This window comes from Prenolepis imparis, unplaced genomic scaffold (genome assembly GCF_030444845.1).
Source record: "Prenolepis imparis isolate NDT839.2.m4 unplaced genomic scaffold, iyPreImpa1.0 SCAF_2, whole genome shotgun sequence".
Lineage (NCBI taxonomy): Eukaryota > Metazoa > Arthropoda > Insecta > Hymenoptera > Formicidae > Prenolepis > Prenolepis imparis.
Genome location: NW_028141160.1, coordinates 1 through 12,500, shown reverse-complemented (window position 1 = coordinate 12,500; position 12,500 = coordinate 1). Strand labels below are relative to the sequence as shown.

Sequence of the window (12,500 nt, the reverse complement as noted above, 5' to 3'; positions counted from 1 at the left end):
TATTATAGCCAAACAACTTCTATAAGCTTACTTTATTTTTCCACATAATCATCATTGACTTCCACACATTTTTGATATTGTGTGTCAACAGCTTCCTCTCTCTCTAATTCCATTGTCTTAAAAGTCTGCCGCCTGTGTCTTGAACCAGTTAATAACGCCGTTCTTTAGTTTGTCATTAAACAATTGAATAGACAACTTTGTGAGGTTTTTAGACAAAAAATGTTATGAGTGACAATAAAGTTAGGCAATGGTGTCGTTTGTTTAGAGAAGGATAAACAAATGTTCATGACAAAGAGCGTAGCGGTCGCCCAACAATGATGATAGAAGGTTTAATGAAAAAGAAGTGCATACAAAAATTATTGAAAATCAATGGTTTACGGTTTCAGAATTGTCTATACAATTTCCTAAAGCGAACTAAAAAACGAAAAGAAAAGCAAACTAAAGAACAGCATTACTAACTGGTTCAAGACACAGACGGCGGACTTTTACAACAATTGGAAGTCAATAGTGATTATGTGGAAAAATAAAGTAAGCTTGTAAAAGTTTTTTGGCTAAAATAAATTATTTTTATATGTTAAGATCTTTTTCTCAAAACGGACGTTACTTTAAAAATGCGCCTCGTATATAAACATTCGCAATAAAGATTCAGAACACATTACTATGAGGTCAAGCTTATTTAATTCACATTATGTGTGACGAGAAGAGTGACTTTTTCAGCAATTTATGATTTAATAAAATAAATGAATTATATTGAAACTTGTGCATGATCGTAAAATATTTTTGAAGTCAATTTTTTTCAAAAACTTGTGTAAAAAAACTTTATATTTTTAATTTACATTTGCATAATAAATCACCTCCATTTTACTTGTACCACTTGTTCTCATATACTCTGTACATGTATAATTAATATTTATCATACAATTATCTGAGACATAATTATTACATTAAAAAATTAAGAAATTTACGTACTATTTCTAAATTGTTTAAAGAGTTAAAAGAGTAAAAAATGGAAATATGAGAATAAGTTTATTTGTTATAAAAATTTTTAAAGAAATGATTCAAACAATGTCCAAAACTTTTCAATTTGCTATCATTATTTTACCGTTTTATAGAATTTCGCTCTGTGATTTCATTATAATTGCAACAAGATTATACCTCTGCACCAGGCACTTTAGTAACAAAAGCAACAAGATGTTCATCATCTATTGGATGAGGCACTCCTAGTACTGCAACTTCCATCACTGCTGGGTGTGTCACTAAGACACCTTCAATATCTCCAGGTGAAATTTGATATCCTCTGTACTTTATAAATGCTCCTATCCTATCGATAATAAAAAGTTCCCCGTCTTCGTCAAAATAACCCATATCACCCGAATGCAACCATCCTGAAAAAAAAATGCAAACTTATTTTATTATGGTATATTTATTCCCTAAAAACTTATCTTTTTGAAAAAATTGCTAAATATACGGCGTTAATAAATATAGGCGCCAATTGTGAAAAACTATATTAACTAGAAATAATTGTTTTACAAAATAGTATTATTTTAATCTGTGCAGTGTTAAAAAATTTTTAAAAACTTAATGCTATCAATCTGAATAATATACTAGTGAAATTTAGAGCGCCAATTTTTTTTTAATTAAAGTTTTTTTTACTTTTATTTCTTTTTTGTGCTAATTCTCATTTTTTATTTTTTTTGATAAATTTTTAATTATAATATTATTATTTTTGTAGGAAATTAAAACAATTATTTGTACAACAGATTCTTTATATACAGGATATTCTAAAAAGGTGCGGCGAAACTTTAGGGAGATATTCCTCACACTTAAAGGATGAAAAAATGTTATATAAACATGAGTGCGGAAACGCCGCTTATTTCAGGAGTTATGTTGAAAATACTATTGACTGTATTACTTACAAGAAACAATTTAGGATTAATCATTGTGGACGACAATCGTTTAATCAGTAGGTTTATTTATATTTTTTTAAGTGACCTTGAGTACGGTTACAACAAATGTTGAAAATGTCCACCATTCGCCTGAATACACGCTGGTATAAACGCTGCGCGTTCCGGCCATTACCATCTGCCAAGCCATAAATGAAATGCATGCTGCAAGTTCCGCATTTGTGTACATACATAACCATGGCTGTGATTTTGTACAATTACAATAAACCTTCCTATACAGCATCAAAACCAAAATATGTCTAAAATCGGGACATAAGACGTCTTTAAAATGTCTTTTAGACATTATGTCATAAAATGTCTTAAAGACGTATTAAAAACGTTTTAAAGATGTCTTATGTTCCGATTTTAGACATGTTTTTGTTTTGATGCTGTATGGGTTGTTTCACGGATAATCTACAGTACAGAACTGAATTAAAATGTGATCACAATGTTCTGCCAACTTCAAGAGATGCGCATCTCTTGAAGTTGGCAGAACAACAAATATTGACTTTGAATAACAAATATTGACCTTTAATAACATTAAAAATGAACCTTTAATAACATTAAAGGTCAATATTTTTCTTATTTTTACCTGGTAGATAAGGTCACTACCTCATTAGCCGTAACGTCGCATATTCCGAAAAAAAGCTCTAACTTCTAAAATAAGCGTTTCCGCACCTATGTTCATATAACATTTTTTCATCTTTTAGGTGTGAGAAATATCTGCCTAAAGTTTGGCCGCACCTTTTTAGAACATCCTGTATATTGTATTTGTGAATAATAAAAAAAATTCTTTAAGTTTTTTTTTAATTGAAAAATTTCTATTTAAAGAAATAAGAAAAATAAATTAGCATAAACTTTTATTCTTATTGTAAGATACTTTGAACTGGCTGGTTTGCGTACAAATACATGTGTATAAATAAATATTTGTACATAAGTAATTAAATTAATTTAATTATATTATCATTAACGTTGCGCGTACGCGCAAAAGAAAAGAAGATTTTTTACCTTCCTCATCAATAATATTATTAGTCGCTTCAGGATTTTTGTAGTAGCCATTCATTATCATTGCTGTCTTTATCCACAATTCTCCCGGATTATTCGGGCCAAGAACCTTTCCATTTTTTCGGTCTATGATTTTCATTTCCACATTTGCGACTACAGTCCCAGAAGACCCAGCCTTGTGGTGCGGAAGCTGCAATGTGCCGACTCCACAGAGCTCTGTCATTCCTAGAAATACAAAATAATTAATCAAATTTCCAAGATAAATCTTTCTTATTTAATTATTACTTATTATATGTATATTATCTTATTTTTTATATATTAATATTGTATTTATAACATTTTACTACCCTAGAATATGCTTACCAAAACCTTGTATCATCTGAACATTAGGTAAGGTACGTCTCATTTCTTCCTGTACTTTTGACTTAATTACCGCACCGCCAAAGATTATGGCTTCTAAAGATGATAATGAATATTTTTTAGCATAACCCGTTTTAAGAAATCGATTGATCATACTCGGGCTTAGAAAAATCACCGTTACCTGAATAGTAAAATAAGAAAAAATGATTCATATTTTAGTATTACAATACGCCAATTACATACGTGAAACTGTAAAACCCATGTTTTGTAATTTACTTTTATGCATACTTTGTAAATATGCATTATAACAATATGTAAGATAATATTTTTAACATTTTCCAAAAAAAACTTTTATGTATGTAAATTTACTTAAATTTATGTCAGCTATAAAATTATTATATTAACATATGATTTATTATTATAATGGTAGACATTTTTTATTAACAATCGAAAATCTCCGGATAGTACATAAATAGACTCTTTCAGCAAATTAATAGCATTCTTCTAAGAATAATAAATTTATATAAATATATAATAGCATTTTTCTAAGAATAATAAATTTATATAAATATATAATAGCATTCTTCTAAGAATAATAAATTTATATAAATACAACGTTGAAAACATTAAATTTTGCTTGAAAGAAATAATTAATTTTATTACAGAGTAAGTTCGTAAGAGCAACATTAATATTTACTGCTTTATAGATAAAAAGATATCTAGCAATAAGTCATATAATTCTGACATACATATGTATCTTACAATTAGTTATATAATTGTTTTTTAAATCACAAAAAGGACAGAGATTTAAAAATATTTGCTCTTATGATTTCAGAGAAATAAAATCTGTTATAAATCTGTTATAAATGAAATAAATGATAAATATTGAAACAAGATATATATTATTTTATATGAATACATATACATATATATAGGGTGTTCCGAAATTAAATGTCAAAACTTTGGAAGCGTGTAGGGAATTAATAAACTAAGAAAAAAAGTTATTTAGAAACTTGCTCGTTTTTGCTTTGTTTTGGAGAAAATCGCAAAAAAAGCAAACAAAAAGGTTTTCATTAAAACCATACTTGGGTTTGTTTATGTTTACATTCCTGCCTTTTTCATATAATTTAGTCGGTTACTTATCAGAAACCTTCAAGTGAATTACACACTGTAGATTCGCTTATTGTTTCTAATTTCTAGCTCGACAAACGGGAATAAGGCATTCAACAAGTATAGCGTTAAATCTGTCTTTATTGTCATGCCCCGCGCGCTTACAGTTATCGTTTTTCGTGCTGCCCATTATAATACAAACTCTACACACACCTGTGACAATATGCCGTGAACATAATCTAATGTTAAATACCGATGGTTTTCGGTTTCTGCGATGATAATGCAGCTGATGCTCTCCGAATGCTGGTCTTAGAATTGTCATCAAAATAGTGTAAGATACGATTTTTTGTCCGCAAATCTGTTCTCAATGCTGTCTGGAATTGGTCGCCTTCTTAACAAAATAAAAATAAACCAGTCTCTCGCAACTTATTAAAAGTCAATGTAAAGACTTGTCAGTTCAGCGTCGGTTCTTTTGTTTGGAAATCGGCGCGCATATTCTCGCACCGCCTTTGATGCATTACCGTCGCAGAAACCGTACACGAAAACCATGTCGGCAGATTCAATGTTAAAATATGTACGCGGTATATTGTCACAAGTGCAATTCACTTGAACGTTTCTAATGAGTAACAGACTAAATCATAGGAGAAAGGCAGGAATGTAAACATAAATTCAAGTATGTTTTTGGTGAAAATCTTTTTGTTTGTTTCTTTTGCGATTTTCCTCAAAACAAAGCAAAAACGAGCAAATCTCTAATAACTATTTTTTTAGTTTATCAATCCCCTACACGCTCCCAAAGTTTTGATATTTAATTTCGGGACACCATGTATATATATATATATATATAATATATACTATATTGTATATATATATAGGAGGTATCCCGTAAAGACCGAATAAACGCTTAAGGGTAGATTCCTGGGATCATTTAGAAGCAATTTTTCCTCAGCAAAAATGTCAAAGCATCAATAATTTTTTAATTGTAAGCGATTGAAAATTGAAAATAAAGGGTTTTTTGCAAACTAAGCTTTGTGTAAATAAAATATTTAAAAAACACATTCTTCAATTAATTTCAAGTAAAGTTTACTGTAACAGAATTTTAATTTAAGGTTTAATTACAAAGATACGTGATGGCAATAATAGGGAATATGCAAAAAATGATGGCCATTCTCAACATTTTCGCTGAGGAAAAATCGTCTCCAAATGATTCCAGGAATCAACTCTTAAGCGTTGATCCGGTCTTTACGGAACACCCTGTGTATACCTATGTATACATATATGTAAGCGCGAACCGTAAGCTCATATCGAAAATCCGCATCGATCTTCCATCTAGCGTGAAGTATTTATAATATACCCGATTGCCGGATTTTAGGAGTAAGGCGCGCAAAGAGGGGACAGTTAGCAAAGGACCGCCTAGCTCGAGAGACGTATGTGAGCGAAGGACTGTCTCCATACTTAGAAATATTACGAACGTTAATTACAGTTAAATCTTTGTGTAATAGCCGATATTTGTGAAGCAATATTGCTCCGACATTATAAGTATCCGAGGCGTTGTGTGAATATATATAAATTTCATAAAGAGACGATAAAGTTATTTAAATAAATCCTCTGCGGCTCCCGTGCCTATCCTAGGATACTACATATATGTGTATATTATCTCAATTTTTTTCGTTAGCTTACGATTCGCACCTTGTATTTCTCGATTAGTGTACACATCATCTCTTCATTGAATTCCGGATAAATGATCACTTTGGCTCTCTGCACGATCGATTTTAGATTCATCATTACTCCGCTCAACCAAGAAAGTGATGAGAACCAAATTGACACCGTATTGGTCAAATTTATATTTGTATCCTCGCTGAGGAATAATAGACAATAATTGGATATTTCGACGCCTTTCAGCATTCCAGTGGTGCCTGATGAGTACAAAATGCACACTGTTTTCTTGATGTCGTCATGTTTGACAAGCCGGAAATTCGCCACTTCGGTATTGTTGTACATGCTCAAAATGTCGGAAAAAGAGATGGCGTCGGAATGATCACCGAAACCCACAATAGTAGAGTTGCAATTGCTATCTTTCATCGCGCTTAATATAACATTCATGGGTTTCTTGCTGCAGAAAATTACTTTTGGAGTAGTCAGTTGCATGACATGCATCGCGGTTTCTAATGACAAACAGCACATAAGTATCATAAATATTATAGCAGACGAAAAATATTTGCCTTTACCGAGACTCACAATGGACATTTAGCAATGCAAAAATTCAAAAAATCTAAAACTGCATAATTATAGAATAGTATGTTCTAATAACGAAACAATTTTTTGTTGGTGCTAAATAACAAATGTCTCTTGTCAATTCTAGAACTTCTCACTAAAAAACCTCGTGCACTTATAAATTCTGATTTTCGTAAGTTTTGGAAATGATGTAATCTGGATCAACAAAGAGATACATATTTTTTTATATATGGCCAAAATTGTCGTTAAAAAATGAAATACCTTTGAAAATAAATCGATGTTTATATTTCTAATAGTAAGCAAATCTAATCGAAACAATATAAATATATGAAAAAATATCTCAAATAAAAGTTATTAATTTATTTTTAATATATTTTGTAAGAATGTATGAGATTTTTTAAAATTTTCATTCCTACCTCCCTAATTTTTGAATATTTTTAAATTTGTCTTACAACAAAAGTTAAAGCAAATTTAACGCCAAAATTAACTATATATGTATGTACATGATAAAATATTTCGCATTTTTTTTCAAGAAATAATCTAGAAATACCTTTACACACGCTCTATCTGTAGAGCCTTATGGCGTTTGCTACTCATAGCGACAATTTTTTGTCGTAACCTCACATAGATAATTATAATCTATTAATAAATAATTTAAATGTAATAATTTATTTATAATATATAATATATAATTTATAATATATTTATTTAATAAATTATATTTAATAATTAAATTTATAATAATTTATGTTTACTTATATATTATAATTTATAATAAATAATTTAATTTAATATAATTTATATATATATATATATATATATTTATATATTATAACAATTATGATGGCAAAAAATAATTTACACATATGAAAAAAATAATATGTTCTTTGTAAGAATAGAACTAACCAAACAAGAAAAAATTTCTTTGATAAGATATGAATAGATTAATAAATAGCTATAATAATACGATGCAATATATAAACAAATATGCTTATGTGATGAAAAATATCGAAAAGATGACATTTAAGCAATAGCATAATTTTAATTATTATAAATTATTTATTATAAATTATTATATAAGTACAAAAAAATAGATTATTATAAATTAAAAATATTAACAATATGTAAGATGTGATTTGCCAGTCGAATTTTTAAACAAGGTTTAAGATTTTATTGACCAACACTGACTAAGACTAATTCTTATATTATAAGACTTTATTTGGGAATAATCTCAATTCGAGATTTAGTTCCCGACTCCCCTCTAACCCCCCTATAAAATTATAGGCGAGAAAAATATAGATCCGAAAGTCGCTGAATCGGGAATCGAACCCGAGACCTTTCGCTTGCCGGGCGACTGCTCTCACCAACTGAGCTATTCAGACCCTTCGATTCTATACTTTTCTCTGCCTTGATAAACAATTTCAATCAACACCATTATTAGGTCCAGGTGTGTAAATAACAATATGTAAGATGTGATTTGCCAGTCGAATTTTTAAACAAGGTTTAAGATTATATCTCGGGTTCGATTCCCGATTCAGCGACTTTCGGATCTATATTTTTCTCGCCTATAATTTTATAGGGGGGTTAGAGGGGAGTCGGGAACTAAATCTCGAATTGAGATTATTCCCAAATAAAGTCTTATAATATAAGAATTAGTCTTAGTCAGTGTTGGTCAATAAAATCTTAAACCTTGTTTAAAAATATTAAATATAAATACGTAAATTTAAATATTTAAATTATTTATTTATAATTGATAATTGTCTACGTGACATTACAAAGAAAAAAATTGTCTCCTTGAATAGCGAATATGTAAAACCATATAATGTAAAAACAGATAAGGCGCACATAGAATAATTTTTAGTTTATTTCTAAAAAAAATGCGTTTTGAAATACAACTTTATCATATATATGGTTGAATTTGACGTTAAATATGCTTTAACTTTAGTTGTAAGATAAAACTCAATATTTTCAAAAATTAGAGAAGTGGGGAATTTCGAAAAAAAATCTAATACACACTGTTACAAAATACATTAAAAATCATAATTAAAAACTTTTATTTAAAATATGTTTTTATGTTTTTACTGTTTTAATGGTATTTGCTCAGAAATATGAAAATCAATTTTTTTGCAAGAGTATTTCACCATTTTAACGGCAATTTGGGCCAATATAAAAAAATATGTGTCTCTTATTTTGATCTATACAACATATTCAATGCTCATCAAAATTAGAATTTATAGGTTCGCGAGTCTTTTATCAGGAGGCAGCCATTCATTGCTTTATAGTATATAAGTATTAGTAATTACATATATTTATATTTATTAATTATAATATATATTTATTATTAATATTTATTAAATTTATTATATTCATTAAAAGAAACAATAATATTGTTACGTCCGCGCGACGACCTCGCGATATCTCGAAGACGCGCAACGCAACGCAACACTCGCACACACACTCGCGCCGGGAAATGAACAAGGCGTATTTAATAAGAGAACTCGGAAGCTTTACTAATCTCAGAATTACAAGAGCACGTTAATAAATGCAATGAAAGACCGCACGACCGTACAATTCGACAGCTGTCAATCCAGACCGATATCCCGTTGTCAAACAACCACACGTCGGTTGTTTATCCACAACCCCCCTTGACGAAGATATCCCGGAAACGCTCAAAGGGGTGACACCCAGGGACGCAACAATATGTATAAGAAATTTCTTAATAACATAAATGCTACACTTATACATATTACTATGTAATTAAATAAAATAAATAAAAAAGATAAAATCTAATTAATATAAAATAGATCAAATTCGCACATGCGCCAACGTTGAAATTTCATTATTTTTGATTATTAATCTAATATAACATAGCAATGTTTTTATGTCATTGTAGTAAAACTTACTCAAGTCCATGTTCTCGTTCCACGGATTAAAAATAGCGTTGACATAAACCGCTGCCAAGCAGGGCACAATGGAATTGAGATGATTATGTGTGCACACACTAACAATATCGCCGGGTTTGATTCCTTGTTTTTGTAGCCATAATGCGCATCTCACGACTTTGTCTTGTAGCTCCGTATACGTAACTACTTTCTCAGTGCATGCATCCACCTATGAAATTATTGCTAGTATACATGGTGTCTTAAAATCACTAGATGTGCGTTTTATTGTAAATTATTTAATTATTTATTCAATATGAGATTATATAAGTTAAGTTTAATAATATTAAAATTAAATTGTATGATTGGAAACTAATATTATTTAACTATTTTATTACGTACCTGTTTGTATAACGAATATTACAAAATTGTATATGGATACATTCTATACTTATTACCAACATTATAGAATAAAGAATAATAAAAAAAGTAATGAAAATTTTATAAAAATTTGCAATTAAATTTTAAGCAAAATTTAGTTTATGTATTGATTTTTCTCATTATTAATTGTATTCATAAGAACACTTGTCTTACTAGAATGGATCTATGTTATTGTTCTTATAAACACATTGATAGAAGAGCGATAATAATATAAATAGATATTAATATTTTCATCATTACTTATATATTTTTTAACAAGTATTACACAACTTTCATATTTTTTTTGTTTTATGACTTTTTTATAACTTGTTTGAGTACTTTGAAAGTTCTCTTTTATTGATAAATATTCTACATTGACGTCACGTGAAGATTGACTTACTTGTGCAATTTTATCTCCATTGCTTTTCATTTTAATCCATATTAACTCTGCAAGGCTTTTATAGTTAGTTACATAAGGCGATACTTTTCCTTTGTAAATATTATTTTGCACGGTAAAACCCTAAAATTATTAAATGAGTTTGTTACTTTAAATAATTACAATATTTTTGCAAGTCGTAGTAAACTTGTATTTGTGTCTTTAATCTATATATGTATTATGTTATATTAACGATGACTTTTTATTTAAATATTATATAAAAAAAATTATATAAAAAATATTCATAATATTTGCGCGATTGTTTTTGCACTTACCCTCAAATTATCTGTATCCATTTTGTCGAAGTAAATTTTTGATCCTAGGTATAATGTTTAAAATATGATTAAAAACCGACGTAGTAATTCGATGATATCCCTGCACAACATAAATACAGTCGAATCTAGCTAATTCGAACCTCGCTAATTCGAAAACCTTTACAAATCGAAACAATGTTCGTTTCCCTTAAGGAAATATCTGTAAGTCGAAAAAAAATACTAGATTAATTCGAAATTTTTGAAGCGGCGTTTGACCTCTGTAATTCAAATTTTTGAAAACGAAGCCTCCGTAATTCGAATCTTTAGAAACAAAGACTCTGTAATTTGAATTTTCAAAGACAAAGCCTCTGTAATTCAAAACAAACTGTTAATACTCTAACATTACCATGTTAAATGTTTGTTTGAATTTATCTGACATTATGTACACTGTAAAAAAAATCCTTAAATTTAATATACTTTTAATGTACATTTGCGATTATTTTCATAGATTAGTTTTATGTTGTAGCTAAATAAACAAAATAGCTAAACTTCTATAATTCGAATTTTATTTTTATACACCTCGATAATTCGAAAAACTTTCTATGTCGGAACCTCTACAATTCGAAGAATTTTTCTCTTCCTTTCAATTTCGAATTAGCGAAGTTCGACTGTAATTGCATTCAATAAATTGTTTTATGGCCATCTTATTTAATTAAATAATTTTTATTATTAATGTAATATGAACATAAAATAAAAAAATTTTCATATAAAATGAAAAGGCTTTAATGTTACACACACAACACATACACACACACACACGCGCGCGCATTTAATTTGTGTGTACAATAATAAAATTGCAATACAAATTTATTTATAATATAAATAATGTAGAAATATATATTATAATATAAACAATACACCTATATTATAAATAAATTTACATTGCAATTTTATTATTGTAGAGACAATTTGCAACTTCATTTTTTATTTTTGTTAAACAACATGCATGAAGATTTATCTTATTTTTAATCAAAGTTGCAGCAATATAAAGTAAATGTACGTAAAAAGGGAACATATAAGACATGATACTATAAGATTTTAAAAAAACGGACCAATATTTTTCTCGCCTATTCTCCCGTTGTAAGTTCGAGGATTATTAATTGATCGAACTTAGTAATCTCAAATCAAGAGATACAGTTCCGAGAAATTAAAAATTTGATTTTCGTGCTTGGCTCTATTGGCCGAATTTAAGAATCACATTTGTTATTAAATACCGAGAGCCGATAAAAATATTTCTTAATTTATATTTTTAAAAAAGTATATACAATAATAAAAATACATACAAAAACACACCGTATACACTTTTGTGTAAAACATTTGTGTATCTTATAATTATAGATTATCTCATTGCAATAACGCTTAAACTCGTGTTTATAATAGATTTAATCAATCTTGAATTTACATATATTATATAAGTAGAATTATCTATATTGTTTTTCTATATATACTCTGAACAAAGATATTACAATACAAAATCTAATGTAGCTATATGAAAACATCGTTAAACGTAAAAACTGTAAAATTTAATGCAAATATTATAACATTGTTTTAGAAACATTATTTTTTATTGGGATTGCAGTGCAAAGTTTTCTTGCATTAAATTATTTTATTTTTAATTTTTGTACACCTTAATATTTTTATACATATTATACACTATGAGGAATTGTCATACTCTTAAAAATCTTTTATTTTCATACAGGATGTAACTCAGCGTCGTATGACTTTTACCTAATTTCGTCTTAAAAATCATAAATTAAAAAATATTATAGTATTTTTCTTTGTAAATAAATTTGTAAATTCT

General features: G+C 28.4%; 1 protein-coding gene across 1 annotated transcript in view; it reads right to left on the bottom strand.

The window, feature by feature from the left end:
- LOC145947520 (uncharacterized) overlaps positions 1-11,100 on the bottom strand; it is a 13,068-nt gene extending 1,968 nt beyond the window's left edge. Inside the window, exons 1-7 of the mRNA XM_083057307.1 lie at positions 10,661-11,100; positions 10,350-10,469; positions 9,554-9,761; positions 6,105-6,580; positions 3,312-3,489; positions 2,952-3,173; positions 1,156-1,385 (exon numbers count right to left, since the gene is read on the bottom strand). Of these exons, the coding sequence (XP_082913433.1) occupies positions 1,156-1,385; positions 2,952-3,173; positions 3,312-3,489; positions 6,105-6,580; positions 9,554-9,761; positions 10,350-10,469; positions 10,661-10,681 (1,455 nt within the window). The 5' untranslated portion in view covers positions 10,682-11,100. The remainder of the gene's footprint in view (positions 1-1,155; positions 1,386-2,951; positions 3,174-3,311; positions 3,490-6,104; positions 6,581-9,553; positions 9,762-10,349; positions 10,470-10,660) is intronic.
- Between the last annotated feature and the right edge of the window lie 1,400 nt (positions 11,101-12,500).